This window comes from Kwoniella newhampshirensis, chromosome 8 (assembly GCF_039105145.1).
Source record: "Kwoniella newhampshirensis strain CBS 13917 chromosome 8, whole genome shotgun sequence".
NCBI lineage: Eukaryota > Fungi > Basidiomycota > Tremellomycetes > Tremellales > Cryptococcaceae > Kwoniella > Kwoniella newhampshirensis.
The window spans coordinates 995,736-1,020,626 of record NC_089962.1 but is presented as its reverse complement, the minus strand read 5'-3'; the positions used below and the strand labels follow the sequence as shown (position 1 = coordinate 1,020,626).

The following is a 24,891-nucleotide window of genomic DNA, read 5'->3' as shown; positions in this document are numbered from 1 at the left end:
TTGCTCCACTTGGCCCCGCCTCCACCTCCACTGGTGTGTACTGTAACTGTATCTACGATCGTCACCAAGACCTTCTACCTCTGTACCTTCAGGGTGACGAGCTGAAAAGCCTAAAGTCAAGTCACAAGTCATACCCGACCACATTACGTGTGTTTATAAGGATCAAAGCGTGTGATCGTGGTCCAGCTGACATGTACATGATTGGTTAGACCCAGAATAAATGCCAAGCGAACAGTTACATCATCAGATTGCGTGAGTGGTGGTGGTGGTGGTGGTGGTGAAAGCGGACATGTCCGATCTTGTGTGGGGGGTGGCAGATCCGGGGAAGGCGGGGGTGACCTGACCTGATTCAGATTCACTTTTCTCGCCACAACAACAACAACAAGATCTGATTCAGAACTGAGAGATGGAGGGTTGGAATCGCACATACATACCTGCTACACCTCCACTCGTCATCTTCCACCCCGCTCAAAGCGACAGACGTATCACGAAATCACTTGCTGCTCATCTGCTCTGACCAATCCTGATCGCGAACATGGTGAAGGCCTCTACATTGATAGGTCATCCAGCACCGCCTCTCGAGCTGCCCAGTATACCCAATGGGGACATGTACAAGCTGCCCATAGGCGAGAAGGTGCGTCGCGGCGGCTAGAGACGCGCGATCACACCAGATCATGATGCTGACCGAGGTTACTTGGGGGGCGTCGTGGAAACAGCCTATCGCTCTATTCTTCGTGAGAGAGTCTCCTTCATTCTACCTCACTTCCTCCACTTCCTCCATCCTTCCCACAGAGTATATCGAGATGGCACGTCAGACCGGATCAACGCTCATGTCTGACTCTTTGATACTACAGTTCCCGGCAGCTGGTACACCTGGATGCACGCGAGAAGCATGTTCATTCAGAGACGCTCAAACTCAGAATATCGTCTTCAAGAGAAATCCGAATCTGGCAGTAGTAGGGATCAGTGGCGGTGAGTGCGGTCCAAGCAATGGTACCGCAGCTCTTTAAAGCTCAACAATCATCGTTGCGAGCTGTACCTCGGACGAGATACTCTCACACTCGGATCTCGTTCAGTGATTTCATCGATCCTTGACCTGATTAGGAAACAGCTTCGATGTCATCATATGAGGAGATGGACGGCTGATGATATTGTATGATACGATAGACACGACGACCAAGCAAGCTTCTTTTGCCGATCAATACAATCTCCCCTATCCAATCATCTGCGACCAAGATGGATCAGCGAGGAAAATGTACCGAGTCGGAAAAGCGTTTCTTGGTCTGACTCCTGGTATATATATCGCAATCCCGATGTGTGTATATCTTGGTTCGAATGCTGATTGCATTTTCTTCCTGGATCAGGTCGCGAAACCTTCTTCATCGATGAGAAAGGCATCGTAAGAGGGGTATGTGACAAAGCACTTGATGTCACGTGAGTTTGCCGCCTCGCTCTTTCTCCTCTCGATGTCTTCTCCTGCCAGTATCAGATTGCACCATTCGACACTCACCGATGTGTGTGCCCCTCATGCTGCTGACAATTGCGATCGACAGAGGACATATCAAGTTCGTTGAAGAACAGCTCATCCAGCTCGAAAGGGAGAGTGCGAATGGCGGTTCGAATACTGCATAGATCCGTCAATTCCATATTCACGCTTCCACTTGGTGAGCGACAGCGACATAGAGTGATATGTGCAATGCATTGTGGTCGACTACCCTTCCGCCCTCTACATCTCTACCCTGTCATATACCTTCGACGATCGCACCCTTCCCCTCTCGCTCTGCCTCACCAACCAGACTCTCCCCTTCTGTGGTCGGTCGCGACAGCTTCTGACCTTGCAATACCTGCTTGACTTCGTCCAAAGACAGGGTTTCGTACTCCACCAAGGCCTCGGCGAGCTGTTCGAACCCGCCAAGTCAGAATAAATCTCACAGTGCTGCACTTGAAGCGAACATGACTTACCGTATGCAGCTCCTTCTCATGCGTTTTCAACAAATTGGCCGTCCGTGACATGCCCTTATCCAAAAAGCTGTCGCGAACCCATCAGCTATCATTTGTTCAAAATCTTGGGCGCCTAGCTACCCACCTCCTGATCTCACTCTCGATCTCATCCTTCTTCTTGCCCGAGAGGTAGACCGATTCCTCATCCCCATGTGCGACAAGTCCAACCTTTTCGCTGAAACCATAGTTCTGCAGTTGATAGGTCAAATCAGCGACGCTTCCCTATACCGATCTAAGCCTTTACAATAAGGTAACGACGCTCACCCTGATCATCCTAGCTGCAACGTCTGTAGCCCGTTGTAAATCGCTTGAACAGCCTGAGGTGACGTCGTCGTGACCGAAAATCATTTCTTCAGCAGCTCGACCACCAAGTGCGACATCGATCATGGCGTTGTATTCTCGTCGGGTATAAGAATCTGTGTGATCGTCAAATCAGCTGTCATCAGGGCCCGACGTGGACTTCCATGCACTCACCTTTGTCCTGCTCCGGAAGCTGGAAGGTGATACCCAATGCTTGACCTCGGGGCATGATAGTCCTGCGATATAGGCGTCAATGCACTGTGCCAGAAGATCGCTTGCGCCACCTACACTTTGTGTAATGGCATAGCACCCGGAGTATGCAGAGCGACCAAAGCGTGTCCACCTTCGTGATATGCTGTGGCCCGTTTAGACTCCTCGGTAACATAATGCGATCGTCGCTCAGCACCCATTAATATTCGGTCTGAAGGGCACGCATAAGCGCGGTGTCGCTCCCCATTGTGTGGCACTACACTCACCCTTGGCCCACTCAAAGTGCTTCAATTGAACGCGGTTGGATCCATCTCTTGAAGCCTTGACAGCGGCCTGGTTCACCAAGTTTTGCAGATCGGCACCACTCATTCCAGGACAGCCTCGGGCGATAATACTTGGGTCCACTTCGACATCGAATTGAACGTCGGCCATGTGATGTTTCAGGATCTCGATACGACCTCGGACATCGGGTAGACCGACGACGACTGTAGAGTAGAAAGTCAGATCAGTCAACATAAGATCATCAAGAGGAGTTTTGCCACTTACCATGACGGTCGAATCGACCTGGCCGGGTAAGAGCCTTATCCAGTGATTCAGGGAAGTTGGTAGCGGCAATGATGATGACACCCTCAGACTGCTCGAAGCCATCCAGCTCGACCAAAAGCTGGTTTAGCGTTTGCTTCATGTAATGCTGTATAGGTTACCGAGTAATCAAGTAAGCACGACTGTGTTTCCGCCTCAAAGCTCAGCCACCCACCTGGTCCTTCGCACTTCGCTTTGATCCAATGGCATCCAATTCGTCGATGAACACAATGGCGGGAGCCTTCTTCCTAGCGGCAGCAAAGAGTTCTCTCACACGTTTGGCTGCGAAGGAAAATAATTTAGCCAACCGTCACCTGGCGTATCAGCCGGCAGCGACTCACCACCGACACCAACGAACATCTCATCGAAGCTCGATCCAGAAGCGAACAAGAAAGGTACCTCTGCTTCACCAGCAACAGCACGGGCGAGCATCGTCTTACCGGTTCCGGGAGGGCCGGTAAGAAGAACACCCTTGGGAAGTTTACCGCCGAGAGTCGAGAACTTCTCTGAATTCTTGAGGAATTCGACGATTTCTTCCAGTTCCTGTGTTCGTCATACTGCGTCAATAATTCTTCTCTACATGACCTGGTGATAACCCGAGCTGAGATGGTTAGGAGGGGCAAGGCAATCCTGAGCCGGCTCACCGCTTTGGCCTCTTCAACACCGTGTACATCACTGAATTTGACCACCTTGCCCTCTTCCGGTTCGAATTCCACAGGCCCAGGTCCAGCTTTCAGCAATCCCGTATTCTCCATGACCATCGACATGACCGTCAGAATGACGAAACCCCAGAGGAGGAATCCTGCGACCCATCTGACAGCACGCCACGCGTTCATCTGAGGAGTCGGAGGAGCCATTTGGACGTATATCGGATTGAGAGGAGAACCTGTTTGCGCTTGAGCGGAAGAAGCGGTACTAGATGCAGACACCGTAGGATTCAGTAAAGATGTTGCGAAGGAAGGTTTGGGTAACGTAGCTGGCGGAGGGGTCGAGGACGGTGTCGGTGTAGGTGATATATCAGACATGATTGAGGATGAGATCATTGGGTCAGGACTGGGTGTGGGATTCGAAGTAGACTCAGAAGCTGTTGTTGTACCGGTACCGGAACCTGCCAAGAGTCGATCTCTCCTTCTGACCATGTTGACCACATCGCCCAATCTCCCGTTCCTAGCCAATGCCTCCATGTAGATCCTCCATCCCTCCTCGCTCCTCAAGAGGGCTTTACTCCCACTACCGTTCTCAGCCAAAGCCACACCTTCATAGTAAGCCGCGAGCGAGCCGACTTGTCCACCTTCTAAGAGTTCACGAAGGAGCACGAGCTGAGCTGTGACGTCCTCCTTGTTCGCTTGAGCTGCAGTTTCGAGAGCCGCTATCCGAGCTTGAAAAGGAGTAAGAGGTCGATCGGGATCTACAGCATCAGAAGGTGGAGATGGATGACCAGGAGTAGGTGAGGCAGGGGTGGAGGATCCGAATATCGCAAGTCGGCCGGGCGTAGAGTGAATTGATCGATGACACGGCAGCGGTGGCTGTCGCTTAAGTGTCTGAATATGGAATCATCAGCGATGTCTTACAGCGGAGTCGAAGCAAGCTCACAGAATACACCGATCTGACGGTAGCTCGCTCAGCTCGACATCGGAAACCGGTGAATTTAGAGGTCAGCAGCAGGTCAAGACCTCGCACCTGCATCGGTCGAGTAGCCATAGGCGCCGAGCTGCAACATATGCGAAGGATCAGCTCAGCCCTACACTGAGTACGCCACAGCTTGCTCACTATAGTAGCAGCCGTAGAGCTAGCTGTCTTTGAGCTGTTTTGAGTCGCTCGGGAGAAGAAAAATCAACAAAGACGATCGAAATTCGCATCGAAATCACGCTTAAACGCTTACTAGACAGGGCAACGGAACCAAATCTCGCTGCAGTTGGTGGCAAATGTGGCAGCCAACGGGTGGTCAACGATGAACGACAGCCTATGAATCAAGGTAGTCTACGAGGAGCATATGCATGTAAATGTGTGATAAGATCGCTTGTCTGTGCCAACATCTTCACCTCTTCCACTGGTTGTGCATAAACGGCTGCCCGTACTGCTCCTGAAGCCACGGCTGTCCGCCGCTCGCCATGCGCGGAGCTGGCATATAGTTCCCCCACACCGAAGGATCCTGTCGAAGCAGCACCTGGTTATTCCACGCCTGTTGACTGTACCATATGGCGTAGGCCATTGATCCCGGGGGACCAGGAGGGCCCTGATTGCCGTTTCGAATGGCATTGCGGGGATGATTGGGGTTCAGGAAGGATGTTGGATTATCGCGAAGAAACGCTTGTTGTTCTTCCGGTTTCAGTCGTGAGAAAGCAAGTGTCTATAAAGAATAAGACTCGGGTTTAATTGGTACAGCCGTGGGAGATGTCATCAAATTTAAATTAGAACTCACCTCGGACTCCATTCTCCGCTTTTTCCTCACCCACCACATCACTGCCACAATCAACGCTAAGCCTAGGATCCCCCCTGCCACTCCCAAAGCTATGCCCAGTCTCTGACCGCCGGTAGTTGGTTGTGGATTGATCGGGAGATCCCCGGGTAAAGACGTCGAAACACCTGCCCATACAGTGTATGGTGATGCAGGAGATACAGGACCTGGTCGGAGAGTCGGTCGGGCGGCAATGGAGAAAGTCATGGTGGAGAAGAAGGATCTCTCTTGCAGGATGGGATTGCTACATTGATTTTGGCTGGTCTGAGGGCTTGTCAGACCTGCTACGGCTGTTCCAGAATGACCGTCATTATGCTTACAACGTTCGCCTGCATGTACGTTTGGTTCAAGACGAACATGTACCATCCAGGGCTAAGAAATTGGAATGGATATCCGATTGCATAATTCTCGGCAGTCGCACTTTCGTCCTCTTCAGCATCCGAGCCCCTCTGATCAGATTGGACGCGGACTCACCCGCAGAGACCATCACTGCCTACGGGTATCGCTTGAACGCTTGTAGGATCATCGGTGCCAGAACTGGGCAGGACATCGATTGTGTAGTTTGGTAAAATCAACAGCGGTTGAACCTGTCTAATCCAGCCACCGAATGTTGGAGCAGGTCTCGGTACTGCGTCTACAAATCCGAAAGTGTAGTTGAGTTCTGCGGCACAATCAACAGTCAGCTTGTTACCTGAAAGATGTCGCCACGATAACACACTATGCTAAGCTGACCTACCAGTGTATAGAGGCTGCCATGGGTTCGGCATGATCAAGCCAATCGTCTCCGCCAAAGGAATCGGTGTGGTGGCCGTTGTCAGCTTATAGGACGTAGTCGCTATGGCAGTACTATCCACATCTGCTGCATCTGGCGTGACCCATACTGTGATGGTCTCGACCGGTATCACCTGACTGGTAGTGGCATCCCCAATGTTGACCTCCGTACTATCTTGCCTTGGACGAAGGGTAGGTGATATCGGAGGGGGACTGATTAGAACGTCGTTCAACGTTAAAGTGCTGGTGGTGTCGGAGGTCACATAGGTTGGTCTGATGGCGGACGTGAACAGTAGGGGTTGTGTCAAGATCGAGATCAGCTCTATGGTTTGCTTGAGCCTCATGATATGCGGTATTCAGTGTTGAGAAGCAAAAGGAAAGAGCGATGAAAGCGAGTACGACGATTGTATACCAAAAGTCGTGTTTTCTCACCAACACGCACCCAAAGTTGAGTGATCGACCTCCACCGGGTGATTGTTTACGTAAATCACAGGGCTGACACGCAGGAATGACGCAATGTTTGCCTGTCAGAAAACGGGAGAGTAACTTGGTGGAAGCACATGTTCTGTTACATTCCTGACTTCCTATTTCAACGCCAAGGTTTTCTCTCTTCCTGATCTCTTCTCACCTGTCATTGAGCCTTCCGAATCAGCAAGACTGAACTCACCTGGCCTATCGAACGGTCACAGACAGTATCCACAATGTCCAGCATCACAGACGGTCTCCCCATCAAGGTGAGTCTCGTCCCCTTCCTACGTTCGACTACTTTCGCTAACACTCAGTGTCACCCACCCGCCACCCTTAGATTGTCAACATCATCGTCTATGCCGTCTCTCTCGGCAGCAATGTCTATAGCGTAGCAGGTCCCGAGGACATGTATGGCTCTTCCAAAGTGACCTACATCACTCCTTCCTAGTGAGTAGGCCCTTCGTCATCCGTTTTCATCCGAAATTGACGGAATCATTTATCGCTCAGCTACGCGTTCTACGTCTGGTCCCTCATTCACCTCCTTCTTCTCGGTACTGTCATCTTCCAGTTCACCGCTCGAGGCAAGGAGATCATTGTCGACTCGATTCACTGGCGTTTTGCCCTCCTCGGTCTCTTCAACTCAGTCTACATCTTCTTTTGGTCTAGACATTGGTACATCCTCGCTTTCATTCTTTCCCTTTTGGTCAGCGCCACTGTCAGTCAAATCTACTACGTCGTCAAGAAAAATCACTCGGACAAGAACGGATTAGGCGAAGAGGCTTTCGTTCACTTGCCCTTTTCCCTCTACCACGGTTGTGAGTGATCTAATCCCACAAAAGATCAGATATGTCACCTGAGCTTGAGCAGACACTGATTTACCCATCTACTTCAAACAGGGACTATTGTTCTTGTCGTCCTCTCCCTCTTCGAGGCCTTTGGTGTCAACGCACACACCCACAAGGCTGGCGTTTGGACCAAGATCTTCGTCTTCCTCGCTTTCGTCTTCCTCGAGACGACAGCGGCCGCCTACGCGTTCGCCAGTCAAGAGGGTGACGCAGCCGGTGCTGCTGCCATCACTTGGGCTCTGTTCGCGATCTGTAAGTGCACCCAATTCGAACCATATTGGCAATTGCTAATGATCGGGTCGGATCTATCAGTCATCCACCAAACTAGCTCCAAGTTCATTCACTGGAGCGCTTTCGCTTTCTTCATCCTTTCTCTCCTTGCCATCGTCAAGTCTCTCATGTATGCTAGTATTCTCTCCTCTGTCGAGCCATAGTAGCTGATCAATGTCAACGTCATCTCAAGTACTACCATCCGAGGTCGCGGCACCCTTCTTCACGATGAGGAGCGTGCTCCTTTGGTCCCTGGCTCGTCATAGGAGCCCCCGTATGGTGACGAAACCCTAAGTGATGGCTCAGGAACGTCAACGACGGTATGGTGTTGGGACGAGAAGGTGGAGAGTCAGTGGAGAGTTAGTCGAGAGAGTGTGTGGTGGCGCAGCGAGAATAATAATAATGGGGTCACGGAAAACACGACTCAATTGAATGTTTCAAGTGACGATGTTATGTAAATGAATGTTATGCTCTATCGCGTCAGAGCGGAATTTTGGAGCTCTCACAGGCGTTGTCATCTCTTGACACGATTACTCCGCCTCACTCCATCCGGCACCGGTATTTCTTCTGCCTTGACAACTCTTGCTTTCTTCGTTCTCCGTTGAACAGCCTTACCCAACGGCTCAGTCTGATCCTCCTTTTCCGTCTTCGTATCTATCACAGGTTTGGTCTCAATCTCCCCCATGGACTCTATTTTCCTCTTTTCTTTCGAAAATTTCGGCTTCCCGTTGCTTCCGGACAGTCCTTCCCACCCGCCCTGAGTACCAAGCAGAACCACAGCATCGTATGCAGCCTGGTCGACGGGCTGCACACCTATTCCCACAGAGTCAGCTAAGTTGTCCAAGTCTTTGATCAACGAGATCAAGATCCAGCAGCTAGCTCACTCAATCGACCCCTATTCACCAGCTGCATAGCTTTTATAGCTTGAAAACCTCCTTGACCGATATACGAGATCTCGTCAGGTAAAGTTGGGGAAGAAGCGATATGCTTGATCAGTGCAAGTGTTGGAGGATGAGGTAATCTTTCAACGAAGCGGACATCGACCTGTAGTCATCTGGGGAGTAAGCGAATCGAAGTCCTTTCCGCCGAGAAGGGGTCAAGCAAGGTATAATCCTCCAATATGAGCTGAGCTTTTACTCACCATGAACCATGTTGGCGAGTCTTTAGAGGTCTTAGCGTCGAAATATGGGTGTTTTCTACACAGGCATGAAAGGTAGAGATCAGCGGTCGGAAAGCAATCTGAAGGAAAGCTGATGTGGTTACTTACTCATCCCAAGCGGTATCTAACGAACACAGTCAGATCGGCTCAGATGTCAACGGTACGCTAGGTGAAGGGGCTCACAGTCTGGATATCCTTCCCTTGCTACTTCGGCGATGGCAAAGACTCCTGTACATCGTTTCTGCTGTCAGCTTTGCATGACCCTGCTAAACCATCTAGCAGGACTCGCCTGGGATCTTCGTGTTACTATGGTAGAATAATACCTTCAAACGATTGCATTCATGAGCTGATGTCACGTCTCCTCCTGAAGGCCGGCTGGAAAGCTCACTTTATCGCCCGATTTCATCTTCTCCTTCATGATGTTCTTCGCTTCGTGATTTCTCACACCTACAATATCATGTCAGCTGATATGTCCTAGCATCCGCCGGTAGCATCCTCTCCCAGCTCACCATCCCATTGTGAAACGCTTAGTGTCGCCCAGAAAGTCAGCTGGGGTTTCGTCAGGGAGAGGAGACTGGAAGCTGGACCTACCCAAGCTTCTCGAAATCATCCACGGAAAACTGGAAGCGTGAGGTCGAAGGATGAGCCTCGGCCAAGAAAAACAGATGACCACACCGCTCACTTTGACATCTTTTCCTTTGACTATCCTCGAGTCAGGTTCTGCTTTCATCAACCAAGGCATCTTGACACGCTTGTACTCTCTTTCGTGCTATATAACATGCTTTATCTCACGTTCAAGTCGAAGTGACAGTGGATAACAGATGATCAACATTGCAATCTCCCCGGTCTCACCACTGATCGTGCCTGAATGCTCACTTTCCCACGATTGGCATTGAGATTTCCGATTCAACAGTCACTTTTGATGTCCCAGTAGTGTCTATCATGTTATGTATTCGTGCGCTACAACATCTTTCGTACAAACTTCTCGTCCCAATCGCTATTATTCAAGACACGATGAGTTCCGAGAATCCAGTCGCAGGTCCTTCCACAGGGACAGGTGCTATCATGCACGCTGATCGACTAGGCTTGATCGCTTCGACTTCTGGAGGAGCTGTCGCAGCAACTGCAAAGAAGAGAGTCAAGGTATGTCCGAAATGTCAACTGCTCTGCTCGAACCCAATTCCCCGTGGCCGTTTGCTGTAGGTTCATTCTGCTGATGCTCATACAATTCATCGCATAGTCGGAGAAACAGAAGGCGAGGAACAAAAAGAATCTGAGAAAACGTAAAAAAGTCGCTCAAGCCAAGAAAGCAGCAGCGCCAAAGAACAAAGAATGGAAACCAGATCCGGTCCTCGAAGCGTTGAAGAGAGCAGCAGGGCAAAATGTTCCTGAGGAAGCGGCAGATGCGGATTCGGATTCTGACTCGGGCTCAGAGGACGACGCTAAAACAGAGGCTGTGGCTGTGAAGGATCTTACCAAAGAGGAACGAGACGCATTAGAAGCGAAGGAGAAGAGGAAAAAGGAGAAACGAGAGAAGAGAGCAAGGAGAGAAGAGAGAAGAGAAAGACGGCGTGCGGAGAGGGAAAACCTCGCTCGAGCAGAGGCGGAGCCGCCTACGAATGGTGATGCAGGTAGCGACGCAGCGGCCGACGATGACGTAGAAGCTATGGATGAGGATGACAAGGATGGGGATGATAGCGCCTCGACAGCCGATGAAGGACCTTTGAAAACAGCCGAATCTTCACCGCCGCCTCTCCAGGCTTTCCCACTACCGCGAGCAGCTCCTCCACCCGATGCAGCAGTTCTTGCACGTCAAGGTTTGCCCAAGGGGTTGGAAGACGCTACATTCGTAGATCAGTCTCTGCGAATAGCGATTGATGAGCTCAAGGTTCGAGTCAGCGGGAATAAGGAGAAGCAAGGCTTGAGCGAGAGGATCAGAAAACGATTAAGGGAAATTGAGGTCGAGGAATTCTTCGCCGGTACGTCTCAGCTAAAACGGACCGCTTCGTCGCCAGGTGCTCGAAAGCTGATGACAGTTTGTCCCCACAGTCCAAGCTGCTATTTTGCCCCATTTATTAACACTTCGACTTGTTCCCCTCCCCTTCTCAAATCTTTCCGACTATCTCATCTCTGCACCTACTGGATCAGGAAAGACTCTCGCATATGCTGTCCCTATCGTTGAAATTTTGTCACAAAGAGTTGCGACGAGATTACGAGCTCTGATAGTCTTGCCTACGCGAGACTTGGTAGTGCAAGTGAGAGAGACAATGGAGATTTTGGCCAAAGGAACGGGACTGAATGTAAGATCTTCATGGGCTCTGTTGTCAATCCTCCATGTGGTTCGCCTGGCTGACAATACTCTATAGATCGGAAGTGTTACTGGGCAACATTCTTTCGCGCAGGAGCAAAATCAACTGATCGCAGACATGGAAACTCCGTGAGTTGACGTACCCAAGTGATCTGTCAACTCATGAAAGCTAATGCAAACATTGGAAAGACTGCTTGGTGGATCCTCGAAGCTTGACATACTTATTGCGACACCTGGTCGTCTAATGGACCACCTCGCATCAACACCCAATTTCACATTACAACACCTGCGGTTCCTTGTGAGTAATTTTGTCGTTGTTTGAAGCGTCATTGGTACTGATTGGAAACCTACAAAGGTCATCGACGAGGCGGATCGACTTCTCAATCAGAGTTTTCAAAACTGGCTCGCGCAAGTTCTAGCATATACCCGACCGCCTATGAAAGCGGTCGAGCGGACATTTGAACGAAAGTCGTACGACTCTGTCGCGCCTGCTTGGATGGAGGCGTTCGGTCTGATAGATCGGAGCGCAGAGTGGAATGATCCGATACCGAATACCGTCAGTCTTCACATCGATCAAATATATGTCAGCGCGTGAACTGACTTGGTTATGCTGTTTCTTGTTGATGACATGTTGTTCCGATGTTTAGTGCCAGAAACTCCTTTTCTCAGCTACTCTTACTCGTGACCCGTCAAGGGTCGCCGCTCTCGCTCTTACCGATCCTCAATACTTCATCGTGCAATCTACACTCCTTCCCTCTGAACCGACCTTCATCGGAGAACAATTCGCCTTCCCTTCCTCCCTCAGCGAGAAGATGCTCATTCTCCCGGCCGCTCTCAAACCACTCAACTTGATCCATCTTATCCACCATCCCGAGTACCACGTCAACTCAGCTTTGGTGTTCACCAAGAGTGTGGAAAGTGCATTGAGATTGGTCAAGCTCCTGGAGTTCTTCGAGGATGCGTATGTGTTGGGCGGTGGCGGAGGCAGAAGAGTGATTGTGAGAGGCTATACGGGTGAGATGAAGTCGAGGGAAAGGAAGAAGCTCTTGTCAGATTTCGGAGCAGGAAAGGTCAACCTGTCAGTCGCCATCCGCCACGATTGCAGCCTTGTATCCGACGGTTTTCCCAAGAGCCAAGCTGACACATAGAATCAGGATTGTCTGCTCCGATCTGATTGCGCGAGGAATGGACCTGCCCTCCGTCTCGCATGTGGTGTCTTACGACGTACCTCTAGACATGCGAAAGTATGTTCACCGAGTAGGTCGAACAGCGAGAGCAGGAAGAGAAGGCACAGCATGGACCATGATTGAGAAACAAGAGGTAGGTGGCTTGGTCTGCATTTGCAGGAAAGCGGAAGGAACGCTATGCTGACGATGGTATCACAACGATTGTAGGCTCTGCACTTCAAGGGTATGATGACGACTGCGGGGCACTTGAAGAGTATTCGAAAGGTCAAGGTTAAGGAGGAAGATTTGGCAGGTTATCGGGATAGTTACGATGTAAGGTATCCAAGTCATTGAGGTCGGAGTATTTCAAGCTGACGGAATGACCGGGACAGATCGCCATGAAACGACTGAAAGAGCATTATGGTCGGGACGCATAACTTTCCTGATGCTCTGCATAGAGCTCATCAAAAGATGATAGAGGGAGCCGGGAGACCCTGAAGCTATCGGCATCGCATTGTATTATACTTGAAACCATATATGATATCCTCACAGTATACCTGCGACGTTCGATCAGCATGCAATGAGTGTGACAGACCTGTGTCAGCGACTTACAAAGGCGCTTGGTATTTGACTGAGGAGCTTGAGAATCTATTGTACAATCACGCGACCTCTTCGATCTAGGCTGTATCTATCGGATCAGAATTTTGGTTCATCCCTTCTAGCATTGTTTTACATTCTTTCAGCAATTTCTGCGTCTTCGCATCGCCGTCCTGTGCCCTGTTCTCGAGGTTGGGTCGAAAACTCTCATAATGCGCCTGAACATGTTCCGGCGATTCTTAGCGATGGTATTATCAGCTGAACGGACTGTCCTTGACAAGCACCGTGAATATTAGCTCACCCTCGGCCAGAACCATCAAGCGTAGTTTCTCAACATCTCTTGCGACTGAGTCAACCTCGTCGGCGGATGTCGGAGCGATCCCAGTAGAAGCGGTCGGATCTTGAAGCGCTACCGAGTCTACCAAGCCTGATATTGACGAGAACGATTGTTGCAGATTAGTGACTATTGATAAGAGTTGAGGTGTACGTGAATTGAGATGGGAGATGGTATCGCCGGCTGCGAAGAGCTATTGAGCGAGAAACTCAAAAGGTCAGCTCGGCTCATACGCAAAGCGGACGAAGGATTGACCGAGTCTCGACGAGGAGATAAAGACGGAACAGTGGATGATGCCATCGACCTACTTGATGATGATGATTGTATACGAGGGAGTGTCTTGATCCTTCCAGGTTACCGATGTCTGTACGATATTTGACCATTTCATCAGCTGCCCGCCATGATAACGAAGGGAGAGCCCGATGGACTAACCTGCAGAAAGGGTAGATGCGGTCTTCATCAATCCGCTCAGAGATTGTTTCGAAATCAGATCATCGTAATATGCACTGGCGTTGAGCGCTGGTGAATCTGTAATCGTCGCAAGTCATTCCATTATCCCCATTCTTCTCCAGGAGGGGGACAATTTGCATGGTGTAATCACCGATGTCTAAAGGATCACCCGCTACACCAGTCCCTGTTTTTCCCTTCTCACCGTCTGCACTACCACCAGCTTCTCCTTTGAGCCCATAGAAGCTCCGCAACTGTTCCCTCCTCGCTCTTCTCTGTTCTGCAGCAGCGGCCGTTGCAGCGCTACTCCCTCTCCGTCCATCCACTTGCGACTCGGGAGTCAGAGTACTTGCTCTTCGAGGACCAGGCGGGAGACGTTGTGGGATGGGAGTGATTGGACTGGCATTCTCGATAACCCGACGAGGGGTCGATGTAGATGCTGCCATGGCCGAGTGTTCCTGCAATGCACTGGGTGTAGCTCTAGCTTGAGCTATCAGAGATACATGACAGACACGTCCTTTACACAATGCGCGATGACATGATGATATCGACGAGCGAGGTGTATCACGTGACCTCTCTCCGCAGACATGCAATTCCCAATTTCGCTCATTTTGAACAAAGGGAAGCAGCAGCAGCAGCAACGACGACGACGACGAAGTGATCTCTGCTCACTCATCCAGATCCTCCTTTCATCTTGATCATTCATCCAATCTCTCGCTCTTATTCGACACTATACAACGAGCAAGGTCGATCTACTCTTTCGAACCAAATACTGTCATACGACTAAAAGGAAAACTATCCGAGACACCTCGACTGGTTTTCTTTCCGCTTCACTCCCGACATTGTCTTAAAAAGTCAGAAGACATCACCCTCGACTGTTGTCTGGTCGATCAATCTGTCACTAAACCGATCCTTTTCATCACTCGAAAACTCTGACAGACTACTTCACCCTGATAACTGTAGATTTCCTCCAATTTCTCACGCACAATGGCATCGCCAACGATCCCTCCTGCTGCTGCGGCAGCAAACGAGAAAGCTCTCTCAGACGCACTTGCCGCCGCTTCCATCTCTGACGATTCACCAAAGGACGAACAACCCCTCGAAGATGGTGAGATTAGAGAAGATAATGGGTCGGATGGTGACGATGATGCGAACGATGAGAAGAAGGTGAAGACGGTCTTTGACGATGCTCATAACTTCAATGTCAAGGTGAGTTCGAGATGACTTTTGATCGCATGTACCCTGCCACGGGTAGTTGTGTTTCAATGCGGTCTTCGATCTGCGCAATATCATGATTAAGGGGTGTTTCTCAAGCGTCCCACTTTGAGCTAATCATCGCTCATGCGTCGATCAATCTTGCAGCATCCCCTTTACTCCACTTGGACCCTTTTCTTCGACTCTCCTCAATCTAAACTCCTCCCTAAAACCCCCTCATCTGCACCTTCAACACCTCAAGTGGCTCACGGTGAGTATTGGTCCTCGGCGACCGCCTTTTTGTATATCTGGACTATAGCTGACAGACGATTGTATGATTAGGCGGATGGATGGAAGATATCCGAAAAGTCGTTGCCTTCGATAGCGTGGAGGAGTTCTGGGGACTCTACAACAACATCATTCCTCCTTCTCAACTGCCCGGTAAGGCAAACTACTACTTGTTCAAAGTGAGTGGAGCAATTCTGCATTTACAGGTCGATCGTCAACTGACTTTATCGTAGGACGATATCATGCCCGCTTGGGAAGACCCTAAAAACAAGAATGGTGGAAAGTGGTCCATCCAGGTGCCCAAGGAGAAAAGCAAGGGTGTTATCGACAGAATGTGGCTTTACACAGTGAGGGTGTCGGAACTAAGGACAATCGGCTGGGAGCTAATGGAGGTGTCGTAGATGCTGGCGGCCATCGGAGAAACGTTCGAAACTCCCATCCCTGGGGCTGACGACAAGGAGCCTCCTGTGCCTAAACAGTCAGATCTCGTGACTGGTGTCATTGTCTCTTCCCGACCTGCTTTGTGAGTGCATCTTAACTGCCGTCTGCCCAAATACAAGCGCTTATACGAAACCGCCCACAGCTACCGTATCTCCATCTGGACTCGAGATGCTCCCGACACAACCCTGCCCGAAACCGATCCTCTCATGAACCGAATCGTCACCATCGGTCGACACTTCAAAGCGTCTGTATTGGGCTACGAGCTCGACCAAAAACTTGTCACAGGTGGATTCCAGACCGAGATCACATTCGAGAGTCATAAGGGTGAGTCATGGAATGACAAAGGTGGTTGGTTCGAACTACTGATGATGACTGGCGATTATAGATTCCGAAAAGAAGGGTAACAAGAACAAGATTGTGATCTAAGCTTAGGACTGTGGTGTCTCTTATCTCGGTGTGTCAAGTGGCCGACACTAATGCCCAGAATCGATCAATAATAAGGAAGGCAAGAGCAGGAATGGGACCAAGAAGCAGCAGCTAGAACATCTTTATCTTCTTCTTGATTCGTGCATATGCATGTGTACTGCAGACAACGAGTTCTGGCCTCACCACGCCGAAGGATTAGATGATAACAAACAAGTCACGACATAGCTACAAAAGCACGCATTTCGATATAGTACAACGTGTGTGCAAACCAAAGACCACTGTTCTTCAACCGGTATACACCCTAAGCCAACCCTTCACATCCGTCCTGCACATCAAACACCTTGCACCGCTACTTCTCCCCCAATCACCCCCAAGTCCTATTCGACCATCATCTTCGTCGAACGTACAGAATCCCAATCTCCTCTCTCTTTGTCCAAAAGGCTGTTTGTCCCTATTGGGTCCAGGCGAAACCAGATCTTGACCTCTGATCTCACCTCCGCATATTCCTTCTTCGGGCGGACGATATCCGCCCAGAGCCATCTGACGAGATTTGGGATGGTTGGCAGTAGCGCGAAGTATGAGCTGGTTGTAAGGTATTCTCATGGGTGAGATCGGATCCAGTATAGCGTCGGAGATGAGGGGGACGGCAGAGGACTCAGGGGTTGATTTGCGTTGTTTGAGGATAAGAAGCGGGGCACAGAGATAGCACAGGTTGAGGTGACAGCCTGACGTCGAGGACTGACGTGTCAGCTGGGACATCTAGAACATTGACAAGAAGAGTCAGGAGGGAGGGCCGTGAGACAGAACATGGTTTTGGGCAGACTAGACTTGCGCGCTGGCACTCACAAGGTAAGAGCACAGCAGAAGGTGGTCTGCTCAGACACAATAAACAGAGCGGATAAGGCCGTTCCTTTTCTTCCACTCCCACTACGCCTTTCGCTGCGACAGAGGCGGAACCATCCATCTGATTGTCGTCTACGTCTAAGGAGGACGTTGACGATGGAGGAGACAAGGATGGAGCGGTAAATGCAGGCGAAATTGGCTCTTCAGCTTCAGCTTGAGGAGGCAGACGAGCTCGTCTTGCCGAATCTAATTCTGCTCCTAGGTGAGAGAGGTCTAATGCGTTTGCGGTCTGAGGACGCTGTATTGACGCCATATCGATCATCTCTACCTTCTTTACATGGGTGGGCGTCCTGATCGAGCAACCGGATCGAATGAGAAGGGTATGGTAAGTAGATGCGAATAGATTATCAACAGGCTGAGTTGATGACATTTGACTTGACAACGACCAGTCTCGTCTCTGATCGGGTAAGTGGATACGCGGTGACCAAGCGTGAAGTGATCACATGCCCATCTCTTTTCAGACGTCGATCATGAAGATTACTCGAGTGACTGACTCATTAGCAGTTATACATCTCATCCACCCCATATTCATTGTCATTCGACTAGAAATACCTATCAGGACGAGAGGCCTCCCATCTACGGCCATAGAATCAAGAAAATATCTCTTCCCGTCCGCTTAGAGAAATCAAGCTTGATATCGCTCGGTTAGTACCAAGGTCGGGGACGACTTGGGAATCCCGGGTGCTGTAGTTTTTGTTCTACTCGTCAGTGACGCTTTCCGTTCACGAGGGGTGGGGCGAGAGCGTGCAATGAAAGGACTGCCTAGCAACAGAGGCGCCAGGATCGCGCTTGCAGTGATCCGGGGTCGATCCTTTCTGTGATACACCTTCCTTTCGTGCACCCCTTGTCACCACAGCAATCGATGAGGGAGAACGCCTTGTTTAACTGTATGTATCTCAGTCAATCACATGTATGTCCGTCACAGCTGCACTATCAAACGTGCCGAGGCATGCTGGCGAGATCGCATAGAGCCTCACCACGATGCCAAGCAGCAGTAGGCGGTACACTTCGAGTAAACCGTCTTCGTCCAGCCGTCGATATGGAAGCTCCGGTTCCAGATCACAATCGACATATGCATATTCCCCGCCCCCCGCTAAATGTACGCCTTTGCGATTGTTCAAGTGTACTTGCATCGGACCAGTAATCCAGTCATTCTTGCTGCTCCTCGTACCGTTCTCATTCTGTGTGATCATGTTCTTGGCGGGTATCTGGAACTTTCCCGTCTTCGTGTTCATCCAAGGTGGACAGAATTATCACATCGGGTCCAAAGGAGTGAAACTCAACGGACGAGATGAAGGGTGAGGATCCAATATAGGAGATGTGCGATACTGATGACAACACCTCAGTATCCACCAATATCTGTACAACAACCCATTGCCCACCCCAGTCCACAGTGTCCCTGCGCTCCTTCTCGTCCATCTGATCCTTGGTGTGGTGCTTGCCGGATATATCTTCGTCCTCATCTTCCTTGGAGTTCACGCTGCGTACACCCGGCAAAGTGGCGTTTGGAAGCGTGACGCGTGGGCCTGGGTGACAAGAAAACAACCGATCTCCGCGAGGTTGCTCACTATCCTGTTGACGCTATGCGTTGGGACACTCTTGAGTCTTGATAATGCTGTTTGGGGTATCGCACAAAATCAGAAGAAGCTAGACTTCAAACCGGACCTCTTGGGCTATTTGTGAGTAAAGCTATTCGCGAGCTGCGAAGTCAATATCTCGTAGAGCTAAAACATCCTGTCAGCGTCTGTATAGTTGCCTTTCTCCTTTGTGTCTGCTGGATAATACTGCAGATCGCCGCAACTCAAGACCGAACAGCCTACTATGTCGAAGGAAAGAAAGTATACATGTAACGAGACGTCTTGCTCTGCGAAAGCGTGCGTGTTAGCTTGCTCCACGACGAGATTGGACTGTCCCCAGATCAGTTCACTAGAAAAATTGAATAACACCCCCTTCGAGATGCGAAAAGGCTAAGCGATCACGAGTTAGTGATAATAGCTAAAGCCATCAATTTGTTGATGATGATACCATGCATGGAACATACCGCAGACAGGATATTGCCACGTCTCACCAAGCCTCGATCTGGTGAGGGAGAACAAGCTGACTCAGCATTAATCACAAGGGATGAGAGATGATGTAAAGGCACACAGGATAAATGCGTATGATCAGCAGGCGAAAGTGATTGAAGTCGATATAGCTGGACAATAGAAGGAGTCCAATAAGCTCAAGTAATCTAGGAGACGCTTATTCCTCTTTGTCCGCATCGAACTTGTGCTTGCCCATACGTTCGTACTCGGTCACACCTCGACCTGATCCAACAACTCCCACTACGATGAACGAAGATCAGCATATAGCAACGATGCAGAAAGAACATACATACCTCGCCCTACGAAAAGTATCTATCAGCTGAAGATCGACAAAGTATTTGCAAACACAACTCACCGAATGGATTATCTGGAGTTCTGAACACAGACTTCCCTTCCAAGCTGCGCAATATCGGTTCAGCATACGCGAGTATCAATAAGATTGATGGACATCGAGACTCACCCAGATATATGGATACCCTTTTTGTGAGCCTTCTTACCGAACTTCTCCCAAGCATTCTTCTTCTCCTTAACCTCGTCCGCCTTCGCCTTCTGCGACTCCATCCATTTTTCTCCCTTCTTCTTCTTCTTCTCCTTCTCCTTTTCTGTCAACTCTTCTGGTTTTCTCTTTGGTGGCTGGGGGATGGGAGCAGATGGGTCGTGGGGTTTGAGCGAGGAGATGGAGACGTTGGTGGACGATGTGTATCCTTTGAAAGTGATGGTGTAAAGTGGTGATTCCTGAGAACCCACCACTGCTGAGATCCGAGCAGGGTACCTATAGATTACTATCGTCAGCATTCCGCCCTCTCTTTCGCAGACGAAAGCTAGGTCAATAGCGATTGGAAGGGTAGTGCAGTCGCTGACTAACCATTTACCATCCTTATATTTGGCCATACAGTCCATCCCTGCCTTGTATTGTCCCTGCTCCTGCCAATTCGGTGTCTCCTTCGCCTTTCCTTTCGCCTTACTCGCTTCAGACTTTGTAGCTGTACTGCCGGCAGTATGGCCGATAGCCGCCTGCGTCAGGTCGATCAACTCTACCAACTCAGTCTTGAGTTTGAGCAGGTCATCATTTGATGGATCCGATTCAAGAGAGAGGTTGACATAGGCAAGCTGATCGCGGTATGTTTGGAGTTCGGCGTCCATGTTGATACGTTGACGATATGATTCAATGGAATAGGTGAGATTGGGACAATCCTGATCTGGAAAAGGTAGACAAAGGTCGTGAATGGAAGAGGAAGAAGATGGAAAACAAGATGTTACGTAACTTTGCATGTTGGAACGGATTGGATCGAGATGCCAGTCGTGCGCAACATTTCAACGAGGTGTATGGCTAATGGCTATGAACGATCCATGACTGACCATCAGAGTCAAAGACAACGGGTAACACCACCCACAAGCCTGTGGCAGCATGATATCTATGAGGATGGGTGATGCTAGTTCCAACGGACGGGAAACTAACCTGTTGAGCTCTTGGAATGGGCCGTCAAGCATCCGACATTTTTACACCCGAACTCTTATAACTTTACAACATACTGACTTTCAACACCCGTGAGCGGTGTAATTCTCCATCGAAGCCCTGACATCCGTCTGGAATGGACCTATATATACACGGGGTCATACAACAAGGCGCTTTTAGTGTCATATCGAAGCATATGGCGGGCCTCCAGACTACGCACGTTCATCTTGACTCACGAACGTGTTTACTTCGTTCCAGTTGACCAGCGGGGGCTGTCTTCGGACATCGTGGACCCGTCACCAGCTGATGGTTGATCATGTCTCAACAATATGACAAGGACCCTATGGCTTCAGAAACAAGACCCTATGAATGGCCTGATGTCCGTATTGATTTACGCTTTGTTCTGAGCTCATGGCATTCTGAACCGGTAAAATCTTCAAGTCATAGTGTTTCCATTCTGTTGGGACCAAGACGGAGGCCAGGTGTCCGTGATATCCGACGAGCTGAGGCACAGACCCGAGGAGCGGGAGAGAAGCAAGTCCGAACGGTAAACAAGTGACTTCGATGAGCTCGAAATATGGTATTAAAGAGCTCCCAACAGTCTCTTCTGTCCTGAGAGTCTCCCCATTCCCTTCATGAAAAGTAATCAGGCTTAGGCTGTCACTAACTTCGATCTCTCTGAGAGAACCACAATGAGGTTCTCTTTCCTCACGTTATCTTCCCTCCTTTTAGTCGCTCCTTGTATTACTGCTACTCCGATCAAGAACAGATCAACTCACAAAGTTGATGCTCGACACGTAATTCAAGGTCGACAGTTTGGTCATGGTTCGACCGTCGAATATGGCAGCGTGAGAGGACTTTCCTGTGGCTTACTTTACGTTCGACTCACCCTACTATCTTTCGCAGACGCTCGCTACCAGTTCAGTGTACCTCGAGGGCTCGGATGACCTGACCTTGTATACCTCTTCCAACTTCACCACAATAATCGTGGAGGCGGTAAGCTGTCTAAACGTAGAACCGAAGTAAGCTGAAGTGGTTTGATGATCGTTTCAGCCTGTCGCCTCCTCCTTCGCTACCTTGATCGCAGCGTGGGGTGGTCAGCCGATCTACAATTTCGGTTCGGGATACGTCCTCGGTGTGCCCAACCGTATCTACGCCAACTGGATGTTCCCCGAGGTGTCTGCCGATGAGCTCCCTCTCAGAGTCTGCACCTATGTATATCCCGAGCCCCAGGGCGTCTTTAGAAACGTGACGACCCCGTCCCGAGACAATTTCAATCCGGATTCTTTCGCTACCGAACTGGGACTCCAAGATGCGGTAGCTGGTAAGCTTGTAGGCCGTAATCCAATGTAAATAATGTTGACCTCAATCCTCTCCACAGAATTCTGCCTTGGGGTTGGTTCTGCTGTACCTTCTTCGACAGTCGTACGTGCTACAAGCATCCTCGGCGTGTCCGCAGGGAGTGTTTCACCAACTACCACTGTAATCTCTCTTTCATCTTCCTCACTAGTGGTCGCCGTCCCTCCTGTCCAAACTCCGACTGCAGCTTCCAGTGCCGCTGTCGGCACAATCGCTTCACCTTCCGTATTGTCGTCCTCTCTGAGCACGGATGCCTCTGTTCCGTCTTCGCGTTCTGGCTTGAGTGCGACTTCGTCGCCCGGGTCCTCGAGGACCCCAGGTAGCCCCATTTCTTCGGCACACCTTGCATCCTCACAGCCGTTGTCAACAGCCCTACACAGTACAGCATCGATGAGTCCAGCAAGTAGTGTTGTTGTGGTTCCATCAACAACCGGTGGCTCTTGGCTTCTGTCTTCCAGCAGGTCCATTCCATCTGTCCCTGTCTCCACTATAGTGCGATCGTCATTGGTCACCTCAAGCCGCAAACACATCTCCACTTCCATTTCCACCTCCTCCAGCTCTAGATTTTCTGCCACCAGCACCAAAGACTCCGCCTCCTTCACTTCTTCGCCTAATACTACTGCCACTGCCCCTTCCAGGGCGCCCACCAATGGTACCTCCGTTACGATCTCTGTGAGACCCAGCAACACGTCCGTTGTGATCCCCTCAGCCACTGCCAACGCCACTTCCTCGAAAGTCGGTCCCAATCCTGCGTATCAGACCAACGTGACTTTTGCAGGCAAGACATACATTAACAAGGGTCTAGTCGGCTTTGGTGCCATCCCCGGTGACGCCTTGGATTCCTTCGGAGAGACGATCGGTGGTATCGGTTCCGCTATCGCCCTTCAGTCTTTCGAGAAAACGGCGGATACGTACACAGGTGTCTTGATGGTTCAACCTGACCGTGGTCACAACACCGCCACCACTACCGACTTCATTGCCCGACACCACTTGGTGTCTTTCACCCTCAATCCGTATTACGACAGCAGTAAACTCGAATACCAGAATGCGAAGTCTACCTTTCAGCTGAGTTACGACAGCACTGTACGATACTTCGAGACTGACGGCACACCCACTACTGGACTTGACGCTCTCGCTGCTCGGAACAGTACTCCCCCTGAACCCATCGCCAATTCGACTTACAACCACATATCTACTGATGCAGAAGGTCTTGTTCTCAACAGGGACGGATCGATCTGGGTCAGTGATGAATACGGACCTTACATCTGGAAGTATTCTGCAGACGGCAAATTGTTGTCCACCGTTGTTCCACCCAAGGCGGTGCTCCCATACCGCAATGGGTCACTATTCTTCTCTGCCGACTCTGCAGAAGGTCCCGAGACTGGTCGACAGCCCAACCAGGGTTTTGAAGGTCTCACCGCGTCTCCTGACGGTAAAACGCTCTACGCCCTTCTTCAAACGGGGACTGAACAGGATTTGGATGAGAACGATGAAGGTCGTTACACGCGTCTGTTCATCTATGACGTGAGCGATACTCCAACCCTTACCAATGCGTATGTGGTGCAACTCCCCGTCACCAACGGCAAAGGCAAAGCGTTAGGAACATCCGACTTCATCTACGTGTCCGAGGACACCTTCATGATGCTCTCTCGAGATGGCAAGGGGAATGGAAATGATGATCCCGACTCAAAACACAAAGATTTCTTGCTCTTCAACTTGGACGGCGCGACAGATATCGTCAAGACGGACTATACCATGGGAGTCGTGCCAGTCTCGCCCAAGGGCAAACTCGTTTCGGATATCAAGGCCATCATCCCTACCGAGTTTATCAGTATCATCGACGATACGCAGCTTGCCAGATTCGGTCTTCACAACGATGGCGCCTACGACGTGTCCCTCATCAATGGAAAGTGGGAGTCAAGTGTGAGTCCACTCCACGGACTGTGGCTCAAATAGGTACGGATGAATGCTCACTACGTCGTTCAGGCTCTTGCATCGATTCAAGATCCAGAGTACCCTGATGACTACTTCCTCTTCTCGTTCTCCGACAATGACTTCATCACGACACATGGTTTCGAGGCTGGTGCACCGTATTCCGACAAGTTCGGTCACACGCTCGACAACCAAGCTTTGGTCTGGCGAGTCACTCTGCCGTAGAAGCAGTTGTGCGGTCTTTCTTCCTGACTTTCACCATAGGACAATAATGACTTGGTCTTCTCTGGGGCCCGGCGTTCGGACAATCATATCGTTTTCAGAATCCTATATAGTGCCATGCACGGGTCATGGGTCCCTAATCTCTAATGCGACGCACACTTGACTTTGGAAATGACATGAATGCAGAAATGGGGTCACCGTACGGGGCAATCTACCTTCCCTGAAACACCTCTCCCATCATCTCCAGGAAAAAGAATGAGTTGGTGCAAAATGCCACACAGACAGAAGACGAGATTAGACGGAGATGACCTACGCTTGCGCCAATCGACCGCCTGCAGTGTGACTTGACTACCGTTCCTTCGCGTCTCAAACATGAACCTCGGTCTGGTTCTTGTCACCATATCATATTCCCCAACACTCAACTTTGCAGCTGCTCTCCTCTCTTGGGTGGATCCATGGTCACGGGTCATACACGGATACCTATCAATCGTTGCTCGCCGTGACTGAAGGAATCAAAAGGCAGAACTGGAAAAAGGCATCGAGCCTAGATAATAGGAACAGGACAGGAAACAAACCTATCGACACAGCTCAGCATCATGTCAGATCCGGGCATCCCGTTGATACACGGGAAAACATCTCACAAGCTAGTAGGACATAGTCTGCTGTATAG

General features: G+C 50.2%; 11 protein-coding genes and 1 non-coding gene across 12 annotated transcripts; 7 read left to right on the top strand and 5 right to left on the bottom strand.

Annotated features, from left to right (window-relative positions):
- Window positions 1-535: 535 nt before the first annotated feature.
- IAR55_004583 (uncharacterized protein) lies at window positions 536-1,632 on the top strand (the record flags this gene model as incomplete). The annotated part of the gene is made up of 6 exons (XM_066947680.1): window positions 536-634; window positions 717-734; window positions 855-972; window positions 1,168-1,293; window positions 1,365-1,434; window positions 1,554-1,632. 6 exons carry the CDS (start codon window positions 536-538, stop codon window positions 1,630-1,632), a joined length of 510 nt encoding a protein of 169 aa, XP_066802094.1.
- A 110-nt stretch (window positions 1,633-1,742) lies between these two features.
- On the bottom strand, window positions 1,743-6,666 carry IAR55_004582 (uncharacterized protein; the record flags this gene model as incomplete). The annotated part of the gene is made up of 17 exons (XM_066947679.1): window positions 1,743-1,898; window positions 1,963-2,029; window positions 2,087-2,190; window positions 2,266-2,417; window positions 2,476-2,537; window positions 2,590-2,722; window positions 2,778-2,996; window positions 3,058-3,202; window positions 3,269-3,375; window positions 3,435-3,636; window positions 3,738-4,634; window positions 4,687-4,804; window positions 5,172-5,443; window positions 5,516-5,815; window positions 5,872-5,971; window positions 6,026-6,212; window positions 6,288-6,666. The coding sequence occupies 17 exons, from the start codon at window positions 6,664-6,666 to the stop codon at window positions 1,743-1,745; spliced, it is 3,600 nt and encodes a 1,199-aa protein (XP_066802093.1).
- Window positions 6,667-7,023: 357 nt separating this feature from the next.
- Window positions 7,024-8,171, top strand: IAR55_004581 (uncharacterized protein; the record flags this gene model as incomplete). Its single annotated transcript, XM_066947678.1, has 6 exons — window positions 7,024-7,056; window positions 7,128-7,237; window positions 7,298-7,605; window positions 7,687-7,887; window positions 7,948-8,035; window positions 8,099-8,171. 6 exons carry the CDS (start codon window positions 7,024-7,026, stop codon window positions 8,169-8,171), a joined length of 813 nt encoding a protein of 270 aa, XP_066802092.1.
- Window positions 8,172-8,419: 248 nt separating this feature from the next.
- Window positions 8,420-9,806, bottom strand: IAR55_004580 (uncharacterized protein; the record flags this gene model as incomplete). The annotated part of the gene is made up of 10 exons (XM_066947677.1): window positions 8,420-8,718; window positions 8,790-8,949; window positions 9,047-9,101; window positions 9,173-9,188; window positions 9,248-9,292; window positions 9,354-9,387; window positions 9,453-9,511; window positions 9,574-9,590; window positions 9,656-9,684; window positions 9,747-9,806. 10 exons carry the CDS (start codon window positions 9,804-9,806, stop codon window positions 8,420-8,422), a joined length of 774 nt encoding a protein of 257 aa, XP_066802091.1.
- Window positions 9,807-10,078: 272 nt separating this feature from the next.
- Window positions 10,079-12,975, top strand: IAR55_004579 (uncharacterized protein; the record flags this gene model as incomplete). The annotated part of the gene is made up of 10 exons (XM_066947676.1): window positions 10,079-10,207; window positions 10,305-11,043; window positions 11,114-11,364; window positions 11,431-11,501; window positions 11,562-11,670; window positions 11,728-11,928; window positions 12,020-12,450; window positions 12,527-12,692; window positions 12,767-12,871; window positions 12,931-12,975. The coding sequence occupies 10 exons, from the start codon at window positions 10,079-10,081 to the stop codon at window positions 12,973-12,975; spliced, it is 2,247 nt and encodes a 748-aa protein (XP_066802090.1).
- Window positions 12,976-13,215: 240 nt separating this feature from the next.
- IAR55_004578 (uncharacterized protein) lies at window positions 13,216-14,362 on the bottom strand (the record flags this gene model as incomplete). Its single annotated transcript, XM_066947675.1, has 5 exons — window positions 13,216-13,373; window positions 13,437-13,662; window positions 13,778-13,833; window positions 13,902-13,997; window positions 14,071-14,362. The coding sequence occupies 5 exons, from the start codon at window positions 14,360-14,362 to the stop codon at window positions 13,216-13,218; spliced, it is 828 nt and encodes a 275-aa protein (XP_066802089.1).
- Window positions 14,363-14,903: 541 nt separating this feature from the next.
- On the top strand, window positions 14,904-16,265 carry IAR55_004577 (uncharacterized protein; the record flags this gene model as incomplete). The annotated part of the gene is made up of 7 exons (XM_066947674.1): window positions 14,904-15,125; window positions 15,279-15,381; window positions 15,453-15,577; window positions 15,632-15,745; window positions 15,800-15,921; window positions 15,982-16,163; window positions 16,225-16,265. The coding sequence occupies 7 exons, from the start codon at window positions 14,904-14,906 to the stop codon at window positions 16,263-16,265; spliced, it is 909 nt and encodes a 302-aa protein (XP_066802088.1).
- A 285-nt stretch (window positions 16,266-16,550) lies between these two features.
- Window positions 16,551-17,421, bottom strand: IAR55_004576 (uncharacterized protein; the record flags this gene model as incomplete). Its single annotated transcript, XM_066947673.1, has 2 exons — window positions 16,551-16,990; window positions 17,112-17,421. The coding sequence occupies 2 exons, from the start codon at window positions 17,419-17,421 to the stop codon at window positions 16,551-16,553; spliced, it is 750 nt and encodes a 249-aa protein (XP_066802087.1).
- Window positions 17,422-17,745: 324 nt separating this feature from the next.
- IAR55_004575 lies at window positions 17,746-17,860 on the top strand. Its single transcript, XR_010824799.1, has one exon. It is a non-coding gene; the product is annotated as a 5S ribosomal RNA (ribosomal RNA).
- A 289-nt stretch (window positions 17,861-18,149) lies between these two features.
- On the top strand, window positions 18,150-19,018 carry IAR55_004574 (uncharacterized protein; the record flags this gene model as incomplete). Its single annotated transcript, XM_066947672.1, has 3 exons — window positions 18,150-18,466; window positions 18,515-18,847; window positions 18,910-19,018. 3 exons carry the CDS (start codon window positions 18,150-18,152, stop codon window positions 19,016-19,018), a joined length of 759 nt encoding a protein of 252 aa, XP_066802086.1.
- A 391-nt stretch (window positions 19,019-19,409) lies between these two features.
- On the bottom strand, window positions 19,410-20,395 carry IAR55_004573 (uncharacterized protein; the record flags this gene model as incomplete). Its single annotated transcript, XM_066947671.1, has 5 exons — window positions 19,410-19,492; window positions 19,546-19,551; window positions 19,608-19,651; window positions 19,713-20,024; window positions 20,118-20,395. The coding sequence occupies 5 exons, from the start codon at window positions 20,393-20,395 to the stop codon at window positions 19,410-19,412; spliced, it is 723 nt and encodes a 240-aa protein (XP_066802085.1).
- A 1,005-nt stretch (window positions 20,396-21,400) lies between these two features.
- Window positions 21,401-24,224, top strand: IAR55_004572 (uncharacterized protein; the record flags this gene model as incomplete). The annotated part of the gene is made up of 5 exons (XM_066947670.1): window positions 21,401-21,556; window positions 21,615-21,704; window positions 21,762-22,032; window positions 22,090-23,990; window positions 24,054-24,224. The coding sequence occupies 5 exons, from the start codon at window positions 21,401-21,403 to the stop codon at window positions 24,222-24,224; spliced, it is 2,589 nt and encodes an 862-aa protein (XP_066802084.1).
- Between the last annotated feature and the right edge of the window lie 667 nt (window positions 24,225-24,891).